We start from the raw sequence: 26,127 nt of genomic DNA, 5'->3' as shown, positions 1-26,127 counted from the left end.
CAAATTTCATCCCTTCTAAAGTTTATCCACCCACATTATCATAAGAATCCAAGTTTAGCACTGTCCTTCACACCTAAAACAGGAGAAAGTCAGCATGAGTACATGTGCGTTAGGAAGCCTGTCATGTGTTGTTCATACATTAACTCCTCAATTCCCATGTTAAGGGAACCCTGAAAAGTAGGAAGCTTGTTCCCACTTCAGCAACGAGGAAACAGGCTGACAGTGGTGAAGTCACCTGCCTAGGGTCCCACAGCTGGCACGCGGCAAGGCCAGACCTGAGCCCCAAGCTCTTCGCGCCCTAGTTCACAACCATGGATCACAGCACCAGGCAGAGTCGAGAATCACCTGCCTCAGAGGTCGAGGAGCAGCGGCAGAGGGCGGAACCAGGCCCGACCCACCTCCCCGCACCTGGTCCTGTCCCTCCACAAAATTAAAGCCACAAGGGACACCTGCAAAGGGGGCAGGGCCGAAGAGGAAGCTGGGGGTGAACCAGACTGAGGTTCTGGCATCCTTTCAACCAAGTTGCCACTTCCTACAGCCCCAGCTCCTGGCTCCTGTCCCATTCGGATCGCCCCTGGGAAGTAAACACACGTTTGTCACCGTGACAGCACAATAATGAGAGGAAACCAGGGCCTGGAGTAGGAGCAGACGGGACACACAATGCCCCCCACACAGGGCAGCCCGGCAGAGGCCACCTCCACCCAGAGCACAGTCACTCCCTCCTGGGTGCCCGGCTCAACCTGCTGCCCTTCAAAGGCAAGGACCTCAGAGAGTCTGGGATGTCTTTCTAGAAAGGTCTCTCCAAATGTGACTCCCAGGTTGTTGCCAGGCAACCAAATGACAGCGGGACAGGTGCCCCTCAACCCCAACCACCTGCCCCTGTTTATCTGGATGCAGCTCGGCTGTCACCCCTGGTGAAAAGGCGCAGGGGTGTGCTGGGTGGCAATTTCAACCCTGACCCATCTCGGAGCCGCTGAGGTCTATCTGGTCAAGTAACGGGGAGATGGGGCCTGGGTCTGGACGGGCTCTCCCTCCAGCAATGCTGGCATCCACTCTTCCGGGCCTCCCTCAGTCTCAGGCCAGGAAGGTCAACACAGGGGCCTGGCCGTGAGTTACTGGCAAAAGCTGGCAAAGAAGTATGTGAAGCCACTCTGTGTGGCTTCTGCCTGGTGTCTGGGAAATCAGCTCCGAGGTCACAGGAAGAAGCGGCCGACTGTCCCCTGGGCCTCCCGTCCCAGCCAAGGCGGACTGTCACATCAAGCCTGCTACCGCTTCCTCCCCTCACCCGGAGGGGCTGCTGTGACGCCCAGGCCCCGGGGAGCAGGGGCCCGGGAGTACCACGCTCGCTCCTGCAGACTCACATCCCAGCCAGAAGCCCAAGCAGCCAGAAGGAGCATCCCACGAAAGCACGCTATTCACACTGCCGGGCCGCCCTGCCTGGCACCAGCCCAGGAGGCAGGGCCACACATACCTGTTAAAGAGGTTGTTGCGGCGAACCATCCGAAGAAAGCCAGTGGGGTCGGTGACCGAGTTGAGCCTGTTGTTCATCTCCTCAAACTGCTGGTCCATGATGTCTCCGGCTTCACTCTCTGTCTCACTGCTGGCACAGGCCCTGTGGGGAAACGGCAGAGAAAGGGCGCTGAGCACTGATGCAAGCCTGCTCCGAGGCCCCGTCAGTTCAGCACCCAGCGCGGCCCCGCACGGCACCTCCTGAGTCCCTTCCTGCTCCCCTCAGCCTACGCCCTGCCCACTCGTGTCGCACTCCGCTGGCTGCATCCCCTGTGAACCCGCTGCAGGAATGGGCTGGGCCGGCACCCAGGCTGCACTCCATGCATCCAGCGTGTGCCCGACACAGACCGGGTGCTCAGCCATCATTTGTTGTGTCCTGACTACCAGCCGGGAGCTCCGCCAGTGCAGAGCTTGGGTGAGTGTGCTGAGTGGCAGGAGCCCCAGTCCATTCCAGCCCAGAACCAGTAATTAAGCACCTACCTGTGCCAGGCACCATGCCAGGTGGGGGCACACACAGCCCCCAAAGGCATTCTTCCAGACGAGGAGACAAACATGCACACGAGTGGCTGCAGTGCCAGGCAGAGGGGGACTTTGAATGTAGGCTTGAGAAACGTTGCTGACTGGAGCCCATTTCCAAGCTCAGCATGAGGGTGTTATAATTTTTGAATTAATAAATTCATATTTCCCCCGTGACAGACTGTAAAAGAACATCTCACAATGGATTTTAAATAAACAGAAGTACCCAGAAGTGCCCTGATTCATCAGTGTGATTAAAATAACAAAGGGTATATTAAACGTAAAAGCTGTGCCCTGTGGCCCTGCGAGGCCAAGACAGACATGATGACATGGTCACAAAGGTGTCCGAGGGGGCGCCGGCCTCCGCCGGTCCTCACCGTGTCCCAGTCCACCGAGGCTGAGGCTCAGCGAGGGCAGACCTCTACGTGGAGCCCCGTCTTCCTTCAGCATCCTGATTACACGCAGACTTTGTGGAAATGCTGAGTGATGTCTGGCCCACAGACGACACCCAACCCACGTGGCAACTTTGTTTAAAGTCTCCTGCTGCCTAAGGAGCAGAGGGGAAGAGTGGAGAGTGCCAGGCACTGGAGGCAGAGGACAGACGCACAGACCAGCCACGTAAGCCACGCACATGCTGGAGAAGTGGGATCTGGAAAGGAACAGACTTCCTGCTGCCCAGGGGGAAAAGGCTTGGCGCCTTGAGATTTGGGTTTGGCCCAGGTGAGCATGGCCTGCTTCAAATGGCTAGGCTGGTGAGCCCGTGGCATCAGGATTACAGGACAGAGAAGGGGAATGACCCCCTCACTGGGTCGTCACAGAGACAAATGAGACGCAGCGTGTGAAGCTGCTCAGTAAACCTGCAGGCTCTAAGTGAACGTCAACCCTGGTGAGATGTCCATTTTATGTGCCAACTTGACTGGGCCCTGCGGTGCCCAGACATTTGATGAAACATTATCCTAGGTGTGGCTGTGAGGGTGTTTCTGAGAGATTAACATTGGAACCAGTAGACTGAGGAAAGCAAACTGCCCTCCCCCTGTGGGTGGGCCCCATTCAATCCACTGAGGGCCTGAACAGAACAAAAAGGAGGAGTAAGAGAGCACTCCCTGCCTGCCTACCTGCCTTCGAGCTGGGACACGGGTCTCCTTCCCCTTCAGATGTGGACAGGTTGGAACTTACATCACCGGCTCTCCTGCGTGTCCAGCTCGCCCACGACAGATCTGGGACTTCTCAGACCTCATAACGGTGTGAGCCAATTCCTCACAATAAACTTCCATGCATGTGTCTGTGTGTGTGTGCACGCACGTGCCCTATCTGTTCCTCTGGAGAACCTGGCATCAGGCACCAGATTCCGACTCAGCTGTGCTCCTTGCAGAAGGTCACACAAACGTCCCATCACTGGGAGAGGATCTCAGGAGCCGGAGCCCCAGAGAAGTGTCAGGACTGGGGCAGTCTTCAAGGGCGGCAGAGAGGTATGATTTCGGAGCCAGCTGCTGTCCTTCGTCCCAGAACCACACCGGTGGCTGGTAAAGGCATTAGACTGCCTTTCTTCCCAGCCACACAATCCGGACATGACCCTTCAAACCCAGCACAGTGCCCAGCATACAGCAGGTACGCAAAGAGGAACTGCTGAACGAATGCCTATACTGGAGAGCATTTGACAACTTGCAAAGTATTTTTACACAGATTTAATCCTATCTGTCCAACAAGCCTGTGAGGCAGTTCTCGTCATCTCCACTTTATTTCTGAGGAGACTGAGGTCTGGAAAAGCTGAGGAACTTGGCCAAGGAGCACTAAGTGGTAGAGCCAGACCTGACCTCCCCGCCCCTCCCCCTCTAAGGCTCTGAGTGTGGGGTTTGACTAGGGGAAGGAAGGGATTGAATACAGGAAACTTCCGAGCACCTAAACAAATCACCATGGCTTCCAACCTGTTGGAGAGCAGGAGCAAGGTTTTATTCCTCTTGCCACCCCACGGGCGTCAGTCGACAGGGTGAGCAGCTGAAGGCTTAAAATGCTCCCTTGGGAGCTGAGGGCCCTTCACAGAGACTGGTAAATATCACTCAACAAGCTCTTCTGTCCAGGGACACATTTATCATCTGAACGCGACGGCCTGCTTGGAGCTGAGAAATCTGCCTGTCATTCGGTGCTTTGCAAAGGCGAGAAGAATTGGCTGGAACCCGTATCGGCCTCCATTATCTTGCAGCTCCGCTCGTGCTGTCAGCTGCGGACTGAGCCCTCAGAATCTCATACTTAATGGGGTTGTTTCCTATTTCCTGACCCTTCAGAGTATTAACACTGAAGGGAAAAACAAACAGGCGATGTCAAAGATAAGGGAATCTCCCATTTACAAAACAAGACTCATCTATACAGCAGGGATCCCGAGTGTCTTGCCATCAACGGTCACCATATCACAATCACAGGCCCCTCATTTCTCTGAGAGACTTTCTAGAGATGGCATATCAGCTAGTCTGATGCCATTCACTTTGATCCAGCAAGGATTACTGAGCGGGACCTACGTGCAAGAACCACAAAGGCCAAACAAGAGAGTCTCACTACGCCTGCCTTCAAGGCACATACCAACCTGTATGACTAGTGACTACTGGCTAAGGTGGGTTAAGAAGGAGGCAGGAGGGTATCAGCCTATAGCCAAGAGAGGGAGGGCAAAGAGCTTTCCTGGAATTAGCTGCATCTGAGCGGCATCTGAAGGATACAACTTTGACAGGTAGAGGCTGGGATGGTGGCTGGGAGTGGAGGGATGGAACAGCATGAGGAGGTGTGGAGATAAGACAGTGTGGGGACTCTCTGGGGCCCAGGGAATAGCCTAGGTGAGCTGGAGGAGAGGGAAAGAGTGGCAGAGAGGAAGGAGAGAGTGGTGGAAGGCCTTGAACTTGGAAGGCAGTAGAGAGCTGTCAGTCCAGGCCTCTAAGCAGGGCGTAGTGGGCTCAGGGCTGCTGTCTGAGAGACAGTCAACTGGCCCAGACTGGCGAATGCCAATTACACGGGAAGGAGAAAGTCAGGTGGCTATTACCAGCACCTACTCAGAAGCAGCCCTGAAGGCCCAGGGTCGAGCCCAGTGGGGGCTGTTTGCCCCTCACACCTACTAGAAACCCCATTCTCAGGAGTTACTATTGTGTTAATACATTAATGTACCCTGGGTCTCAACACGCCAGGTGAGGCAAGCTTTCCACAAGCCCTCGGGCTCTGAGATCTGGGTAGTGGCTCCCTCCTCTGCCCCGAGCTCCCATACCCTGTCTCCCTACCAATGGACAAGGCTGGCTGTAAACCCACCTTCCTGGTTCCTCCTCATTCTTTGCTCTCTATTATCACCAACAATGGTTCTGCTTGTCCTGTGGTTGGGCCGGCTATCTCATTAGTCTGGACCTGTGAACTAGGGTGGCAAGGCTGAGAGTGAGGAAGTGAGAACTAACAGGAGAAACATTACCAAACAGAGAACTTATCTTCCTGAAACTCATTGAAGGGAAAGGGTAAAAGACAACTAGCAGTTAATTTATGGCAGACAGAGAAACTGAAAGTAGAAGCTAGTCTTAGTGGAAGAGGAAGGGGTTCAGTTTGGACATGCTGAACGTGCAGACAGGACACTGAGTTGGTGATGCCAAGTATGTAGATACTGATTCAATTATTTAGATGGTCTTCCTTCCAGAAGGGCTGGAGACTATTAGAAATCCAAGTCTGGTGCTGAAGAGAGAGGTTGGGACCAACTGTTTGATATCCCATTCATTTATTCACTTAATAAATGTTATTAAGAATTTGTTATAAATATCCTGCTATACCACGTTCTGGTTCTAGGTAAAATGGAGTAAAAACACATTCCACCCCACCTTTCCGACTGAATACAACTATAAATTCTTGATGGGCTGCACAGAACAGGGTATCTGAGGAATGTGAAAAGTAAACAATAACAGGCAAATGAGGGAGGAAGCCCAGAATTCAAAGTGCCACCAGATCAGTACTGAGTTTCACACTCTTTGTCCCTGTGAAATCCATCAGACAGGTCTCTCTGAAACCCCCAGATGTAGAAGCAGGAATCAGTGTGAACAGAGACCTCCAGGAGACGCCCTCTGTTTCTGGCTCAGAGACACTACAGAAAATCTCCCATTTTTCTTATTCTTTCATTTCTGTTCTCATGTTCCAGGCCACAAACAAATCCTGTCAGTTGACCTACTCTAAAATAATTGCTAATGGAAGTCATTCAGATAGAAGGGAAATGACACTAGAAAGAACTAGGAACATCAGGAAAGAAGGGAGAGTAACAGAAACATCAAATGTCTAAGTAGATATAATAGACTATTCTTCTCCTAACACTGTCTGCTGGAGTTTTATTTATTTATTTTTATTTATATTTTTTATAAATTTAGTTTTATTTTTTATTTATTTATTTTTGGCTGTGTTGGGTCTTCATTGCCGTGCACGGGCTCTCTCTAGTTGTGGTGAGCAGGGACTGCTCTTCATTGCGGTGCATGGGCTTTTCATTGCGGTGTTTTCTCTTGTTGTGGAGCATGGGCTCTAGGCGCATGGGCTTCAGTAGTTGTGGCACGTGGGCTTCAGTAGTTGTGGCTTGCAGGCTCTAGAGTGTAGGCTCAGTAGTTGTGGCACACGGACTTAGCTGCTCCGTGGCATGTGGGGTCTTCCTGGACCAGGGATCAAACCTATGTCCCCCGCATTGGCAGGCAGATTCTTAACCACTGCGCCACCAGGGAAATCCCTGGAGTTTTAATGTAGGTAGATGTAGTATGTAAGACAAATACAAGATGGGGAGGGGTGCTGGTAAAGGTTCCCATATGGTGATAAGACTTTTATATTTCTCTTGAATTAATAAAGTATCAATAGTAAGTAAACTGCAGAATATAAAAAGTATATATATATTATAATCTCTAGAACAACTATTTTAAAAGCTACAAAATGAAACATAGTCAAAGACACATGAGATAAATTAAGGGACTTCAAAAAAAAAGTTCAAATAACCCAAAATAAGGCAAGAAAGGGAAAACAGAGGAATGAAAAACAGAGACTCAAACGAAAAACTAATATTAATATGACATACATAAATCCACACATATCAATAATTATATTAAAAGTAAATGGTCTAAATACAGAGACTGACAGAATGGAATTAAAAACATAATCTAATTAAATGCTTTTACAAGAAATTCTCTTCAAATATGATACAGGAAGGTTTAAAGTAAAAGGATACAAAAAGATTTATCATGCAAATAGTATTCAAAACAAAGCTGGAGTGGTTACGTTAATATCAAAGTAGACTTCAAAGCAAAGAAAATTACCAGGGATAAAGAGGGACATTACACAATGATAAAAGGGCCAATTCACCAGGAACATAAAATGGTTCTCAATGTGTATTCACCTATCAGCAGAGCTTCAAAATACATGATATAAAAACTGACAGAACTGAAAAGAGAGGTGGATAAATTGACAGGGATTTTAATACTCCTTTCTTAGTAGTTGACAGAACTGGTAGACAGAAAATCAACAAGATACAGAAGAACTGAACAATACCATCAACCAACTGAATATAATTGAAATTTAGAGAAAACTCTACCCAACAAAAGTACAACACATATTCTTGTCAAATGCATGGAGAATATTCCTTAGAATAGACCATACCTTGGGTCATAAAACAACCTTAACAAATTTTAAATAATGCAAAATATGCCCTCTGCTCACCATGGAATTAGATTTGAAAGCAAAAAAACGAAAGTTAACAGGAAAATCTCCCAACACTTGGAAACTAAACAACACACTTCTAAATAACTGTCAAAGAAGAAGCCTTAAGAGAAACTAGGAAAATATTTTGAACTGAACAAAACTGAAAATACAACATAAATTTGTGGGACATAGATAAAGCCTTAGAGATAAGTAAATAGCATTAAATGCTTATATTAAAAAAGAAAGGGCTGAAATGACAAGAAGGTGGGGGTAGCAATACTCATATCAGACAAAACAGACTTTAAAACAAAAGCCATAAAGAAAGATAAAGAAAGACACTATATAATGACAAAAGGATCAATACAAGAAGGGATATTACACTCATTAACATAAAAGCACCCAATATAGGAGCACCTAAAATACATAAAATGAATACTAACAGACAAAAAGGGAGAAGCTGATGGGAATACAATAACAGTAGGAGACTTCAACACCCCACTGACATCAATGGACAGATCTTTCAGACAGAAAATCAATATGGCAACAGAGATCCTAAATGACACAATAGAACAGTTAGACTTAATTAATATTTTCAGGACATTACAACCAAAGGCACAGAATATACATTCTTTTCAAGCGTACATGGAACATTCTCTAGGGTACACCACATACTAGAACACAAAACAAGCCTCAACAAATTTAAGAGGATAGAAATTATTTCAAGCATCTTTTGTGACCACAACGGCATGAAACCAGAGATCAACCACAGAGAGAAAAACAAGAAAAAAACGATTACATGGAGACTAAAAAACATGCTACTAAAAAACCGATGGGTGAAGGATGAAATCAAAGAGGAAATTTAAAAAATGCCTCAAGACAATAAACACACAACCATACAAAATCTATGGGATGCAGCAAAAATGTCCTAGAGGGACGTCCATAGCGATACAGGCCTTCCTCAAAAAAAGATAAAAATCTCAAATAACCTAACCTACCACCTAAAAGAATTAAAAAAAGAAGAAACAAAACCTAACGTCAGCAGAAGGAAAGAAATAATAAAGAGAGGAAATAAATAAAATAGAGATTAAAATAACAATAGAAAAATCAATAAAACCAAGATCTGGTTTTTTGAAAGGATAGACAAAATTGACAAACCTCTGGCCAGGCTCACCAAGAAGAAAAGAGAGAGGACCCAAATAAACAAAATAAGAAATGAAAAAGGATAAATAACCAATACCACAGAAATACAAAGAAGCATAAAAACAATTATATGAACAATTATATGCCAACAATTTGGACAATCTATAAGAAATGGACAAGTTTCTAGAAACATACAGCCCACCAAAAGTGAATCAAGAAGAAATAGATACTTTGAACTGACCAATCACTAGAAGTGAAATAGAATCTGTAAAAAAAAAAAAAAAAACAAAACTTCCCTGCAAACAAAAGTTCAGGACCAGATGGCTTCACTGGGGAATTCTGCCAAACATACAAAGAACTTATACCAATCCTTCACAAACTCTTCCAAAAGACTGAAGAGGAGGGAACATTCCCAAAGTCATTCTATGAAGCCAACAATCACCCTGATACCAAAAACCAGACAAAGACACTACCAAAAAAGAAAGTTATAGGCCAGTATCTTTGATGTATAGATGCAAAAATCCACAATAAAATATTAGCAAACCAAATCCAACAACACACAAAAAGGATCATAACCATGATCAAGGTGGATTCATTCCAAGGTCACAAGGAAGGTTCAACATATGCAAATGAATGTGATACACCACAATAGCAAAAGACAAAAACCACATGATTATCTCAATAGATGCAGAAAAAGCATTTTATAAAATGCTTCATCCATTCATGATAAAAACTCTCACCAAAGTGGGTATAGAGGGAGCTTATCTCAATATAATAAAAGCTATTTATGACAAACCCAGAGCCAACATAACACTCAATGGTGAAAAGCTGAAAGTCTTCCCACTAAAATCTGGAACAAGACAAGGATGCCCACTATCACCACTTCTATTCAACATAGTATTTTGGAAGTCCTAGCTACAGCAATCAGACAAGAAAAAGAAATAAAAGGCATCCAAATTGGAAGGGAAGAGGTAAAATTGTCATTATATGCAGATGACATGATACTCTAGATAGAAAACCCTAAAGGCTCCACACAAAAACTATTAAAACTGATAAATGAATTCAGCAAGGTAGAAGGATACCAGATTAACATACAGAAATCTATTGCATTTCTCTACACTAACAATGAAATATCAGAAATAGAAAGTAAAAAAAAAATCCCTTTTAAAATCCCGTTAAAAAAATACCTGGGAGGGCTTCCCTGGTGGCGCAATGGTTGAGAGTCCGCCTGCCGATGCAGGGGACACGGGTTCGTGCCCTGGTCCGGAAAGATCCCACATGCCACGGAGCGGCTGGGCCCGTGAGCCATGGCTGCTGAGCCTGCGCATCTGGAGCCTGTGCTCCACAACGGGAGAGGCCACAACAGTGAGAGGCCTGCGTACCGCAAAAAAAAAAAAAAAAAAAAAAAACCTGGGAATAAACCTGACCAAGGAGGTAAAAGATTTATATGCTGAGAACTATAAAACATTGATAAAGGAAACTGAAGATGATTCAAAGAAATGCAAAGACATCCCACAATCTTGAAGTGGAAGAATTAATATTGTTAAAATGGCCATACTACCCAAAGCAATTTAAGATTTAATGTGATCCCTATCAAATTATCCCATGGAATTTTTCACAGAACTAGAACAAACAATCCTAAAATTTATATGGAACAACTAAAGACCCAGAATTGCCAAAGCAATTCTGAGGAAAAAGAACAAAGCTGGAGGCATAACCCTCCCAGACTTCAGACAATACTACTACAAAGATACAGTAATCAAAACAGTGTGGTATTGGCACAAAAACAGACATATAGATCAATGGAAGAGAATAGACCACACATGGTCAGTTGATCTTCAACAAAGAAGGTAAACATATACAATGGAGAAAAGATAGTTTCTTTAGCAAGTGGTGTTGGGAAAGCTGGACAGCTGCATGTAAATCAATGAAGTTAGAACTCTCCCTCACACCATACACAAAAATAAACTCAAAATGGCTTAAAGACTTAAAGACATGACATCATAAAACTCCTAGAAGAGAACATAAGCAAAACCTTCTCTGACATAAATTGTAGTAATGTTTTCTTAGGTCAGTCTCCCAAGGCAAAAGAAATAAAAATAAACAAATGGGACCTAATAAAACTTATAAGCTTTTGCACAGAAAAGGAAACCACAAACAAAAGGAAAAGACAATCTACGAACTGGGAGAAAATATTTGCAATCGATGTGACCAACAAGGGCTTAATTTCCAAAATATATAAACAGCTCATACAGCTCAACATCAAAACAAAAAAACAACCAATCAAAAAATGAGCAGAAGACCTAAACAGACATTTCTGCAAAGAAGACATACAGATGGCCAAGAGGCACAAGAAAAGACACTCAACATCACTAATTATTAGAGAAATGCAAACCACAACTACAATGAGGAATCACCTTACACTGGTCAGCACAACCTTCATCAAAAAGTCTACAAAGAGGGCTTCCCTGGTGGCACATTGGTTGAGAGTGTGCCTGCCGATGCAGGGGACATGGGTTCGTGCCCCGGTCCGGGAGGATCCCACATGCCGCGGAGCGGCTGGGCCTGTGGGCCATGGCCGCTGAGCCTGCACGTCCGGAGCCTGTGCTCCACAACGGGAGACGCCACAACAGTGAGAGGCCCACGTACGGCAAAAAAAAAAAAAAAAGTCTACAAAGAATAAATTCTGGGGCTTCCCTGGTGGTGCAGTGGTTAAGAATCCGCCTGCCAATGCAGGGGACACGGGTTTGAGCCCTGGTCCGGGAAGATCCCACATGCCGCAGAGCAACTAAGCCCGTGCACCACAACTACTGAGCCTGCGCTCTAGAGTCCGCGAGCCACAACTACTGAACCCACATGCCACAACTAATGAAGCCCGTGTGCCTAGAGTCCGTGCTCCGCAACAAGAGAAGCCACTGCAATGAGAGGCCTGTGCACTGCAAGGAAGAGTAGCCCCCGTTCACCACAACTAGAAAAAAGAAAGCCCGCATGCAGCAACAAAGACCCAACGCAGCCAAAAATAAATAAATCAATAAATTAATTTTTTAAAAAAAATCCTGGAAAGGATTTGGAGAAAAGGGAACACTCCTACACTGTTGGTGGGAATGTAAATTGGTGTAGCCACTATGGAGATTGGTATGGAAGTTCCTTAAAAAATTAAAAATAGAGTTACCATATGATCCAACAATCCCACTCCTGGGCATATATCCAGAAAAGACAAAAACTCTAATTCAAAAAGAAACATGCATCTCAATATTCATAGCAGCACTATTTACAATAGCCAAGACATGGAAGTACCTAAATGTCCATTGACAGAGGGATGAATAAAGAAGATGTGGGATGTGTGTGTGTGTGTGTGTGTGTGTGTGTATACATATGTGTATATATATACATACAAACACATATATATACACACACACAAAGGAATATTACTCAGCCATAAATAAGAATGAAATAATGCCATTTGCAGCAACATGGATGGACCTAGACATTATCATACTAAGTGAATTAAGTCAGACAGAGAAAGACAAATATCATATGATATCACTTGTATATGGCATCTAAAAAAATGATATAAATGGACTTATTTACAAAACAGAAACAGTCTCACAGACATAGAAAACAAACTTATGGTTACCAAAGGGGAAAGGGGGAAGGGATAAATTAGGAGATGGGATTAAAAGATACACACTACTGTATATAAAATGAACAGCGAGGACCTACTGTATAGCACAGGAAACTATATTCAATATCTTGCAATAACTATAATGGAAAAGAATCTGCAGAAGGATATACATATAAATGAACCACTTTGCTATACACTTGAAACTAACACAACATTGTAAATCAACAATACTTCAATTTAAAAAAAAGAAAAAAAGGGCTGATATTAATAACTAAGCTTCCACTTTAATAAGCTAGAAAAAATAAAGCAAAATAAACCAAAATAAACAGAGGCAGTAAAATAATAGAGCAGGGATCAACGAAATTGAAAAGATCAATGAAATTAAAACAATATCTTTTATAAAAAATGATAAAGCAAGAAGTTGGTTCCATGAAAAAAATTTAAAAAATCAATAAAATCTCTATCCAGGCAGACCAAGAAGAGAAAAGGCAAAATTTATCAATACTGGGAATGAAAGAGGAAATGTAACTATTGACCCCACAGAAATTAAAGGGATAAAAAAGCAATACTACAAACAACTCTACACATATGGATTCAACAACTTAGATGAAATGGATCAATTACTCACAAACCACAAAGTACTAAAATGCATCCAAAATGAAATAGATAACCTGAATAGTCCTATAACTACTAAAGAATTATATTCATAGTTGAAAACCATCCAAACTAGAAATCTCCAGGTCCAGGTGGTTTCAATGGCAAATTCTACCAAACATTTAAAGAAGAAATAATGCCAATTCTACACAATCTCTTCCAGGAACCTGAAGAAAGAACACTTCCCAACTCATTTTATGAGGCTTATATTACCCTGATACCAAAGGCAGACAAAGATAATATGGGGAAAAAACCCCTGCAGACCAATATTCCACAGATCAAATGCAAACAGACATAACAAACAAAAAGTATTATACACCACAGTCAAAGGGGAGTATGGTTATTCCAGGAATGTAAAGTTTGTTCAATATTTGAAAAATCAATCCATATAATCCACCATATTAACAGACTAAAGAAAAAAATACATGTTTAAATCATTTGACGCAGAAAAGCATTTGACAAAATCTAACACCAATTCATAATGAAAACTTACAAACTAAGAATAAAAGAGAACTTCATCAACCTGATACAGAGCAGCTACAACAAGCCTACAGCTGATACCATCCTTTATGATGAAAGACTGAATGCTTACCTTGGGAACAAGGTAAGGATGTCAGCTCACACCATTCATATTCAACACAGTCCTGGCAGTCTTAGCCAGTGCAAAAAGGCAACAGAAGGAAATAAAAGAGTAAACAGATTGGAAAGGAAGAAAATAATCTACTTACAGAAGACATTACTGTCTATGTAGAAAAGACTCTATGCAAAAAGACTCCTAAAACCACTGAGTTTCACAAGGTCGTGGGATACAATATCAACACAAAAAACTCAGCATTTCTATATACTAGCAACAAACAATTACAAAATGAAAATTTTAAATGGTTCCATTTATAATAGCTCCAAAAATAAAATACTTAGGTGTAAATCTAACAAAACATGTATGGTATGTATGCTGAAAACTACAAAATGTGATGAAAGAAATCAAAAAAAGATTTAAATAAATGAAGAGACATACCATGTTCATGGATTTTAAGACTCAACATAATAATGACAGCAATTTTTCCCAAATTGATCTATAAGTTTAACGTAACTCCAGTCAAAATATCAAGCCATTTATGTTGCTGTAGAGAAGCTGATTTGAAAATTTATATGAAAAGGCAAATGAACTAGAGCAGGGAAAGCAATTTTGAAGAAGTAGAATAAAGTTGGAGGGATGACACTGCCAGATTTTAAGACTTGCTATAAAGCTACAGTAACAAAGATAGTGTGGTATTGGTAAAAGGATAGAAATATAGATCAATGAAACAGAATAGCGTCCAAAAATAGACCCATCTGAATATGGACAATTAACTTTAGACAAAGGTGCAAAGACAGCTTAGCAGAGGAAGTCCTTTCAATAAATGGTTTGGGAACAACTGGACATCCACATACAAAAAAATGAACCTTCTAAAAATGAACCTCAGACTAAATCTTACACACTATACAAAAACTAAGTCAAAATGAATCACAGATCTAAATATAACAATGTAAAACCATAAAACTCTTAGAAGAAAATATAGGAGAAAATTTTTGTGACCTGGGGTTAGTGACATATTTCTTAGATTCATTTCACCAAAAGCATGATCCAGAAAGAAAAAAATTGATAAAACTGATGTCATAAAAATTAAGAACTTTCGCTCTGTGAAATACACTGTTAAGAGAAGAAAAAGACAAGCTATGGACTGAGAGAAAATATTTGTAAACCACATATCTGTCAGAGGACTTATATCTAGAATATATAAAATATCTAGAATATATAAAGAACTTTTAAACTCAACAAGAAAACATACAGCTCAATTTGAAAAATGGGCAAAAGACTTGAACAGTCACTTTGCCAAAGAAAATATAAGGATGGCAAACAAGCACATGAAGAAATGTTCAATATTATTTTGCCATTAGAGAAATGCAAATTAAAAGATGTCACTACACATCTATTTGAATGGCTCATATTTTAAAATGCTGACAATATCAGGTGCTCGTGAGACAGATCAACTGGAACCCTCATATACTGCTGGTGGGGATGCAAAATGGTATAGTCATTCTCAAAAATACTTTTCAGTTTCTTATAAAATGAAATACATATTTACCATATGACCCAGCAATTCCACTCCTGAAGAAATGAATTTATTTACCCTATTTACCCTAAAGAAATGGAAACTTATGTTACATAAAAACCTGTCAATGAATATTTATAGCAGTTCTAGTCATAACTACCCCAAACTAGAACCAACCCAAAGTTCCTTCAGCAAGTGAATGGATAAGCAAACTGTGGTACCTCCATAAAATGGTTGCCAGGGGTTAGGGGTAGAGGGAGGTATAGGATATAACTATAAAAAGACTATAAAAAGACAGAGTTATTTGGGTTATGGAACTTTTCTGTATCCTGATCGTGGTGGTGGTCACAAAAATCTATACATGTATTAAAACTCATAGAACTGACACCAGAAGAATAAAATTTACTGTGTGCCAATTATCCATTTATTGCCTCTGTGCTCCAAATTCACCCTGCGTTGCCTGCTCTGAGATAATGGACCACAGCTCTTTAAATATTTTTTCCTCTGCCAGCGGGCAGAGTTCTGAGCATTGTCGGTAGGCAGCTCTGGAGAGACAGGCAGGAGGAAGGGGTTCTGCCCTCCTGCTTCTGCTGTGCTTGTTCGGCGGGCTCCTGCTGGGCAGGTGCCTTCTCCAGTGTCCGGCAGCCTCCAGTGGCCATCAACTTGCCCTGGTGACTACCCCTAGGGCGGTTCTGTAGTGGACTGAGACACCTCCCTGTGAACAGCTTCCCATAGCACCCTAGACAGCATATTTCCAGCAAATTCTGAGGGTGGGTTTCCAGCAAGTTCCACTGGTGTGGCACCACAGCAACTTCTCTGCCACTGAGTGAACCATGGCAGTGCCTCTCCAACAAGGTCCTCAGCCCTTGATGGGGGTGGGTTGGGCTGGGGCTTTCCTCCGCGGGTACTCAATCTCAGGGGTAGTGACTGCTCCTGACACCTGCTATTCCTGTATTCTTTAGAATACTTTTACTATCCAATCCCTTTTCATTCTAATCTCTGTTAGAGTATCTATCTATCCATGTTCAAATTACTGGGTGGTTTCTTGTTCTTACTTTGATCCTGACTGATACATACCATATGTTAATTAAAAAACATATACTAAATCCTGCTATTACTAAATTCTGAGAGGAATTCAGAAAAGCAAGATAAACTTTGGTGCCACTCATTCATCCATCTGGCCATCAGGTCAACCAACCCTCAAAACCATTCATTGTGCAACCAGTGTGTGCCAGGCCCTTAGCTGGGGCTGGGATCACTCCAAATGAAGACAGCCTCTAACCTTGACAAACTAATCTCTGCAACACAAAAAATAAATTATTACATAGTACCGTGTATGTGTATAGAGATAGATTAAATGAAGTATCAGCAGGGGATGAGAGAGAGAGAGAGAGAGAGAGAGAGAAAGAGAGAGGGGCCAAATATGAGAATATGAACGGATAAGCAGCCAGTGGTTGTGCAGAGAGAGTCCCTGGAGCACTTGGACACATGGCCTGGTTTTGGTCACCCTTCTGATGGCCATGATCTGAAACAGAAGGAAAGGCAGAGAAGCACCGGCTTTGCAGACAAAACTGGTGGTCACAGTTCAGCAAAAGGGAGACCAGAGGTCTGGAAGGAGAGAAAAGATGTGGGCTGGGTGGCAAGGTGGGAGAAGAGGAGATGGGAGGCTGCACAGCACTGGGAAGTTGGGGCTGCACTGAACGCCTTTCTCCCTGTTCTGCCCACATTCCAGTCCTGTTGGCCCAGCTCTGGACCCTTGGCCTGCCTGCCTGTCCTGCTCCCTGGGCCTGATACTATCTCCCCACCTCTGTGGCTCCCTAGGCCAAAGGATTCTGGCTCAGACTTGCCTCCCTGGCCCTTTCCTGGATGCTCGACCGAGGTAGAGTTCTCTGTTCTTGCTCCAGGCCCCTGACTTAACATTTGCCCAGCAGCCAGAGTCCTGGCTGGACCTCGCCCCAGCTCCCTGCATAGGGACGGGCGGGAGGTTGACGTTTAGATCATTTTGGTCATGGAGAACAGTGAGGGCAAAGGTTAAAGTCAGGACAAGCTGTCCTAGGTGCAGGACGGTGGCACGGGTCCTGGTGAGGGGCTGAGAAGGGAGCTGGAGAGTACAGCAGGTGGGCAGTGGCTTCTCCATGGTGCCCACCTGCCCTGCCAGCATCTGCTCCTGGGACCCTGTGAGAAGACCAGCGCCCCCTGCTCTGGGGAATATAAATCATGCTGCCACAGAGCCATGCCAGAGCTGTCCTGTTCTCGGGGACAGGGCTTGGCTAGAGGCTCCAGAGAGGATTTTCATTTGTAAGCACGGCCTCTTGATCTCTCCAAGTACACGCTCTCTGTCATCCCTCTGACAGCTGTGACTGAAGCTCTACACAAGTACACTTTAATTTATGTTTCAACAACCCTTTGCTAACTCATTCCTTCTTCGCCCTCCCACCCTGTCTCTAGGCTTCTTTTGCACTGGTAACCAGTTACTTGCCAAAGACCAACCACTTGTAACCCTGAAGCTAGAACAATGGGTGAGAAGTCCCATCTTCAGTTTCGGGTGCACAGGTCAGTGAGGCAGCTCCTGTGTCACTAGTCCTATGTCTAATGGAAGCAGCTCAAGGGAAGGAAATGCCCCTTCTTTCAAAACAAAGACCTCTTTATAACTGAAAAAACTTGAGGAGGCAAGAATTAGTTCATTTGCTGCCACTGTGTATAATCATTTTGGGCTTCCTGATAACGAGGCCAGGTCTGACTGTGCCAGCACCCTGCGTTACAGGAGTCCAGAGCTAGGTGGCAGAGAACGTCTTGGAGATATGAAAAGATGCACAGAAGACAGGTACCATGGGCATTTACTGGGCTTTGCACAGCCAGTCAGCCAACAGCTGAAAAGACCAGAAGCTGAAAATCCCAGAAGCCACTTAGCAAGAGTCTCAGAAACTAAAGACATGCGACTTTGGGAACTCAAGATTTCTGCGACCTTTGAAATTTTCCCATGTGAATTACTTGCTACTCCCTGTCTGTTTTTTCGTAGTGACTATAAGTGAAACTTAAGATGAAAAGAGCCTGGGGCTTACTTTTAGGGACAGCAAGGAAAGGAGGAGCTGGAGAAGGCGCGTTCTCCTCCGTGGTGTCTCATATAGAAGAACCAAAGAAACAGAGATGCGGATGTGAGGCTTTAAAGCAGGAGAACAGGCTATAACTTCAGAATGGGAGGAGGTGGTGGCATAGTAGACAACTTTGGGGCATCTGCCCTGGTCATAACGATTCTACTTCTAGAAATTGCCTCCCTGATCCATAGGGCCACAGAGGAGAGTTCCTAGCACCAAGTTTATACCTGATGATGCCCACTGCTGACTGGACCAGAGATGGACACTTGCTCTAAGCGAGCCAATCAGATTCCTTTCCCGAGAATTCATGTGTTGGAATTCAGGGAAAGCTGAGGGTGACCTCCTGTGGCTGTGAGCACAGCAGCTGCTTAGGGTGGCCCTTTTCCCACTCTGGGACTAGAAGCAAGGAGCAAACCGGAGGGTCTGCAGCAGGGGGTGCACAAGGAAGTGGTTGAGCAGTGATGGGAACCAGGCTGCCCCGTGCAGCCCAGGGCTCCCCACAGCTTTCCTTTCCTATCCTAAGCTTGCCCTTGGGTTTCACGGGACTCCTCGTCCCCATAACCTTATTATAAATCCCCCTTTTTGGTTTAAGCAAACTTTTGAGAGGATTGTTATTGGGGGACAGGAAGAGGAGGATTGAGAGGTGTCCTTGGAGACCTCTGTGGCCTTACTGCAGAAAGCCGGTGCCACAGCTGCCCAAGTTGCCCTGGCATCATTCCACATTGTGGGGTACACAGAAGATAGGCCAGCAAGAGTTCAGTGGGTAGGAAGAGTGTGAGCTGCATACCAGAGAAAGATGTGCCAGAATCACCCGGGAGGGCAGGAGCAAGGTGAAGGCTATTCTCAGAAAACCCTTCCCAGTGAGGCCACTCATATCATGTACCAGACTTCACAACCAGAGGGATTTCGTACAGCAAGAGCAGACTCTGAGGTTAAATCCACTGGTTCAAGTCCACACTACTGGTGTCCCCCGCCCCCCCCCGCCTCCCCCCACCCCACCACAGCATTCACTGTCAGCACTGCCCAGGGGTATTGCTGTTTCTTATCAGAAAGTCAAAGTCACTGTCACCTACTCATCTTGCTGGAAATACTTATATTAGGATGAAACTAGGTATAGTTCCTTGCTCCTCTACTTGACTCTAGAAATTACTTTTCTTTGCGTCGTCTCAAGATGGTAATCCACAGTATTATCTAACAGCTAGTATTTACAGAACAAACCTTCTGTTGGTCTGAAGACAAATGATTATATTCACCTTCCAGGAATCTACACACACACACACACACACACACACACACACACACACACAATCAGTAAGTTCTGATATGTGCTATGGTTGTTAAAGTGATATTAAAAGTCCTCTTCCGAAATGCCTTCTTAAAGTGATCATTTGAATTAAAAACAAAAAAGCCTCCTGCCTTTGGGATCCAGAACAGTTCTAACTCAGAAGCACTTTGTGAATACCCTGAGTATATCACGGCCTGGAATTACCTAGTCTGCACTTAAGAGGAGGAACATGGGTTTTTTTCCTAGCTTTTCTTCCTTCAGTAAACACAGTGATCAAACAAATGAGAAGGTTTACCTTCCACTACTAGCTCAATAGCCTCTGTGCAGCAGGATGGAAAGACTGTAATCAATCGGAAGGTCCCATTACTTGGTCTCTCATTTTTGAAATCTCTGCTGAGAAAGTGTTGGCAATAGAGAGATCTCCTAACAATGCAACTCCAGAACCCTCTCCACTGTCAATTTGGCTTCATCACATCAGTAAAGACCCTTTCAGCCAACAAAGACACCGTGTGCTGTAGTGGAAAGAGCCAAGGCCCAGCACTGGGGAGACCCAGGCTTGACTCCCCCTCTCCTGGTCACCACCTGTAACTCAGGGTAAGCAAGCCTCTCTTCTAAAGTGGGGATAATGATGGGACTGCTGAAATGATGGAACCAGCAGGCAATGGACGCTTTTCTCCTTCCAATTCTGCCAATACATGTGTGCACTGCATGAGAAGGAGACACACATTCACAAGCCCAGGGACATCCAGGAAAGAAAGTCATCCTGACCACACAGAATTGCTTTGAGCACCAAAAGAGAGCATAGGTGAAGCCCTTTGTAAAAGGCAGACTGTACAGTTAAAAGTTATCACTGTGTTGTACTACAAGCACTTAATAGGATTTTCAGCCACATCAGTATGTGCTTTCCTTGTTGAAAACGCCAAAAGCTAGGGAAAAAATAGTATTGTGGCAATCTTGTTTACTTTCTTTTAACTCTAGAAGTAAAACATACTTGAGGTAAATATTTAAATTGGTTTAAAAGGAAACCAAGTGAGGATGAAAAAGCCCCTCTGTGCCCCCACCAAGTGAACACTGCTCCCATCGTGTGGGCAGAGAAGCCTGTAGGAAAGCCGCGCGCGCATGTGCGTGCGTGTGTGTGTGTAGGGAACAGAAGGTCAGAAAGAGACCTTTTTAACTGAGGTGCTAGTTAACATCACCACTGAGGGGCAGGCGCTCTGCCTCAGCTCCCCATGTGCGGATGCCCACAGGAAATGGCTCTGAGAACCTGTCCTAGGACTCTAGGTCTCTTGGGTATCCAGCAAGATCAAGGGTCAAAGAGAGCCCAGAGAGTAGGGGGTAAGGAGACTCGTGAACAGATTCTTTGGTGAGAGCTCCCCCAACACAGTGAGTCCCCATCACACCCTCTTGGGCAAGGAGTGAAGGGTGCCTCTCCCACCTCGAGCCTGGTGGGGGTGTTTTCAGGGGGTACCACTCACAGAGCCTGGAAATGTGCACCTTGAAGCTGGGAAAGAGACTGGAGGGACAGGAGCCCAACTCTTGCTGGGGGAGGGAGGGTCTCACTGTCCCAGTCTTGCCCCTGCCCGGCTGGGGAGGGACCAGCCGGCACTGCTAGAGTTTGCTGGGGTTGGGCCCACCTGTGGTCCACAGGGAGGGGACAGCGGACATGACTCATCTTAGCTTCTGTCCAACAAGGCCACCTGGAGAGACCCGAGGAAGTGCAACACCGGCTGCCAAGGGCTGAGAAGGTATCTTAGGGAGCGTGCATGAGAAAGACGGAGGACTAGAGATACATCCACATGGGTCCAGCAAGCTGCAGGGCAACTCCAAAGAGCCTTCAAAGGGCCCACAAAGAGCAATATTCCACTTTAACCACGCGTCAAACGCAACACTCCCAAAGCCTCTTACCGAGCAGGAACAGTCTCCTTACCTGCCCTCCCACCACCCCTTGCGACAGCAGTAACTGTGGATGGAGGCCTGTCCCTCACCCTCAGCAGCCTTCCAGCCCAAGGCAGGCCCCAGGCGAGTGTCTCCTAGGCCACAGTGGGACCAACCCTGGCTGCTACAGATGACCGCATTCAGGTTAGTGGCCAGTGGAATTTAAACGGGCTCCTAATTTACCTGATAACAAGAGTGTATCCTGGGCTTTCTTCTCTTCTGGCCCAGGAAACCATCTTGCCCTTAGCCATGGAGTAAGGAAAGCATCCTTATCCTCTCCCTGGATTCTTTCCTAAAGTCAAGCTTTTGCTCAAAATTGAGGAGAGAACTGCCCTGCTCCTTCCCACTCATCACGGTGGGGCCGGGCACTCAGAGCCCATCCTGTGCAACAAGCCTCGGGGCGGCAGCCACTCTATCTAGGCGGGAGATGTTTTCTGCCAGGAAAATCCACAAACGAATGGGTTCCTGCTCTCTGAGCAGTGAAGTAAGGGAGCTAAAGTGTCAAAAACACATAGTCCCGGACAGGGTGCGCTCATTCTCCCAGATATTCTGAAGGCCTGCACGGTGCAAGATGCCAAAAGATCCCCACAAAGTGTAAGAGTCTGTGGCCTCAGGACCCCCCAGCCTGGGGGCGGGGAGCCGAAACGCAGACAGACTTGACTCTACCACAAGCCAGGAGCTGCGAAGTCTCCAGGGCAGGGGGACTAGGGGCTGCAGGGCGGGGGAGTAGTCAAGGAAGATCCTTTCCGTCCCCTCAGAGGTAGCGGCACTTGAGACGCACGGAGGAAAGGTCCAGAGCTGGGGCAGGTGGGGATGACAGAGTGGAGTATCTGGCGGGGAGGACACAGCTAAAGTAAAAGGATAAAAATGGCATTAAGGAAAAATGCATAACTATTGTCAGACTAATCTTCCTAAAACCAGCACCCTGATTCAGCATTAAGTGTGTGAGTGCCACAGATGCTGTCCCAGGAGACAGGGTGAAGACGCAGGCTGTTCAAGGTCACTGTCATCTGGCGCATGTCCGCCTTTCAGGTCTCTCCTCCCACCACCGCCTGAGACAAGCCTGCTCCATCCAGACCAGGGAGCGCTCCAGTCACGCCCACACCGAGCAGCATGCCACCTCTCGGCTTTGCTGCAGCCGTGCCCTCAGCCTGGACCCCCCTCCACATCAACCCCACCCTGCCTCCACACGTGGAGACCACACCTTTCTCTCAGAGCCAGCTCAGAGGCCTTCTCCTCTAGAAAGCTTCCCTGAACACCTCTCCATCCCCTGCATATTTCTAGGTGGACAACTCCTAAGGTCCAGACAAAGGAGCCTTGCAGCCGGCTCATCTTCACCCCGCGCTGGACAGACAGGGGTGGAGGTGCGGCCCTTTCTCACATGTCTCCGGCCCTCACAAGGCCTAGCACAGGGCAGAGCTCAGCTCCTGGGAGACACATCTCAGCACCAGCACTGCACCTCCAACACCGCGGAGAAATGCTTCACTGCAAAAGCCACCCACAGGTTAGCCTCAGTCCCCTCCCAAGAGAACCGCACCAGTCACTGGAAAAGCAAAACGTGCACCTTTAAGTAAACAGTGCCTACAGCAACTGTAAAGTGCCTTTCTTCCACTTCCTTCCTTGAATCTTGAACTTTCTTTATGTGAGGTGACCAAAGAAAGGCGGAATTGCTACAGAAAGGATTGTTTTTAAAGCATGGTTGGGTTTGGGGCCAGAATTCTGGAGCGCCAGAGGACCCTGTGCCCTTGGAGGCTGGTCCCAAATCCCCGGCACTTTCTATAACAGGGCGTGGCTATTCTTTTCCCACCCTGGTTGGAGACTAAGGGCTCACGATGGCCCTGCTTCACTTCGTCACGGAGCATGTGAGGGTGTCCACAGCGTGTGGTGGTGAGGGCACGAGATGAGTGTGTGTGTCACTGTGAGAAGTGAGCGTGTCATGTGATAGCTGTACGTGTGAGGGGTGTGTGTTGTGAGGGTAGGTGAGGGTGTGTGCAGACAAAGCATTCTATCAGGGGAGTGGCTCTAGGCCCTTCCCCAGGCATCTGAAATAAGGTACCCATTCTCATCCATAGAGCCTCCCAATTCCCAGTCCAAAGGGCAACAGAGCTAGGACATGTTCTTAGTAACAGCAGAAGGCAGTAACTGAGCCCTAGGGCCCTGATGTTGAGAGGGAGACTCAGAGGAGTGCAGGCACCTGTCCTAGGCCCCATCAGGAATAAGCAGCAGCACTGGACCCAGGAGCCAGGGGGGTGCGAATTCAGGCCTATGTCTTCCCATGCCACCATCCCTGCCTCCACGGGCTTGGAAGCTGACTGACCCAAGGAACATCCAAGGCAACTGGGGACTGTGGAGCCCAAAGTCCACAGAGGTGGTTCCATTACCTCAGCCCTCTCAGCACCAGCCCTTCCCATATGCCCTGCGTGCCTTTTAATTTCATTTGATCCTATGTTCTTGCGGAAAACACAGACTATTATAACTGAAAACGGTTTTCGAAGATTACCATGAGGTCCATTTCCCTTGTCCACTAAGAGCCAAGAAGGTCTGTGGGAGGAACATTTGCATCCATGACAAACACCCTACATATTATCTAGGATCATGTATACGTGGAGGGACTGACGGCCGGAAGCTGAAGTGTGGAGTGTGGGTGTTCCTTTACCAGCTGTTAATGAGAGACCTGCCCAAGTTGGTCTTTAAAGATTTTTGTCTCCTACAACTGCACTAATACAAATTATATTAAAAAGCCAAATGAGCCCTTTAACAAATGAAAAAGAGATGAGGGTTTAGGATAATGAGAATATTATAGCAAAGCTCCTACTGTGTCTGCTTGTAATGGGAGCCCTGCAGCTAGACCTGCATGTGATGCTGTAAGAAAGCCCCTCAGAGTTGTGACGAATGCAACCAGCCCTAATATGTCATAATGGAAATGCATATTCCAATGCAACACAGTCTCCTTAATGAGGAAAACAGGAGGGGCTGCATGGTAGTTTTATTTATAATCCTCTAAATCTAGGTAAATTGCATGCATTTGAAATTTATATACAAATTATGTCACCAAGAACTACCAAACCGAGTCTGTTTAATAGGTCTGGGTAAAGAGACCAGTGGACAGAGAAGGTCAAGGCGTGGCTAAGCACTGGGCAAAGTCCGTGGGAGGGGAGTTCTTTTTCATGTGGGGCACAGTCCCTTAAAGCTTCTAGAATCACTTCTAAAATCACTCCCTATTCCTGAGATCTTTTGTTAAGATGTTTAATTAAAACAGAGAAACGAGTTGAGGGGGAATGTGACTCCTATGCTTCTAGGAGGAATGGTGAAAGGTCTCTGATTTCCCAGACTTCTGTGATGATTTCTGAATAGTCATAGTTACGTTTGTTATTGCTTAACTGAACTTTGGGTGGAAACAGTTCCCTGTTCACTTGCAGTGTTTGTTTCCTGAGGAGAAACACTGGTTTTCTGAAACAAGTCAAAGTGATACAGAATTTTCCTTTGTTAAGGATTTTCCTTTGTTAATATCAAAGTCTTTGGCCTGGGGGTGGGGGGAGAACTTGTTCCCGTGCTCTCTCTCTCTCAGCAAAGCATATTTCCTTCTCTCTCTAATTGGATTTTCTAAAAGGATCCGTTTCCCCTCCTCTATTCCAGATGCTTGCAGTACAGCACTGTACAAAAAGCCACTGGCTGGTGGTGTTCTTGTCTTTTTCTGCCACATTAACCCGGTAGGGGGTTTAACAGCTCGAGATTTTGAAAAGCTGTTGTCAAGTCGTGAAAGCCCCCAAATGCAACTTAAATGGTTATTAGCTGGTGGGAAACGTCTCCTGCATTCTAATACCTCCATTTAAATAACAATAATAAATAAATAATAACAATAAGAGTAAACTCCATGCCTTCGCAGCCATGATTATACCCTACCACCCACAGTCCATGGCTAATTCACAAAGGGCCTGGGGGTGAGGGTGCAACTTTGGCTGGCTGGACGCTCCTGATTTTGCAGCCAGCCAGCAGGGGTCGCCCAAGCCATTTAACAGCTAACTCAAGCTTCTGTGACACCGTGGATAATTCCTTTAAACAATCCAAAGCATAGACAAAAGAGCCAAGGGGGTTCCTCGCTCTATTAAAAGCCCTGAAACACATGTATTTGCCAAATGGAAAGGTGCAGAATTAATTGGAAAAGAGATGAAATTTGTATTCCTTAGCAACCTTGGGGGGTTTTGTAATTAATAAATATTTGTAAAGCCTTTGACAAATATGAAGTACCATATATGAGCTAAACAAAACAAGCTTTTGTGAGCATGAGAATATACCTGTGGTACATTCCATATTAGATCAAAAGACACAAAAGTTAAGAATAAGAGAAATGATAACAGTGCCATATAGTGACCCTTTATCACGTGCCAGGTATTTTCCCTGTTATTGCTTTCGTCATGATGATCTATCAAGGAAGATATTATTATTATGGCCATTTCATAGGCTTTTGTCAAAAGCCCCTGAAAGCTCTGTGAGATTCGGTCACTTGCCCCAGGAAGTCCAGCCAGTAAGTAGAAGAGCCCAGATTCAAACTGGGCTTTACATCCAACTCTTCCCAACTCCCAAACTGGTCTTCTT

The 26,127-nt window shown here is 45.4% G+C and overlaps 1 protein-coding gene across 4 annotated transcripts in view; it reads right to left on the bottom strand.

The window, feature by feature from the left end:
- The window catches only part of TTC28 (tetratricopeptide repeat domain 28), a 594,638-nt gene that overhangs the window by 39,752 nt on the left and 528,759 nt on the right, over window positions 1-26,127 (bottom strand). For all 4 annotated transcript variants that reach the window (XM_067700377.1, XM_067700378.1, XM_067700380.1 and 1 more), the window contains one exon: window positions 1,472-1,612. In XM_067700377.1, coding sequence (XP_067556478.1) covers window positions 1,472-1,612 — 141 coding nt within the window. The remainder of the gene's footprint in view (window positions 1-1,471; window positions 1,613-26,127) is intronic.

The sequence above is a fragment of the Pseudorca crassidens genome, chromosome 12 (assembly GCF_039906515.1).
Source record: "Pseudorca crassidens isolate mPseCra1 chromosome 12, mPseCra1.hap1, whole genome shotgun sequence".
NCBI classification, from domain to species: Eukaryota; Metazoa; Chordata; class Mammalia; order Artiodactyla; family Delphinidae; genus Pseudorca; species Pseudorca crassidens.
The sequence above is the reverse complement of the archived record's forward strand: the minus strand, read 5'-3'. Positions and strand labels throughout refer to the sequence as shown.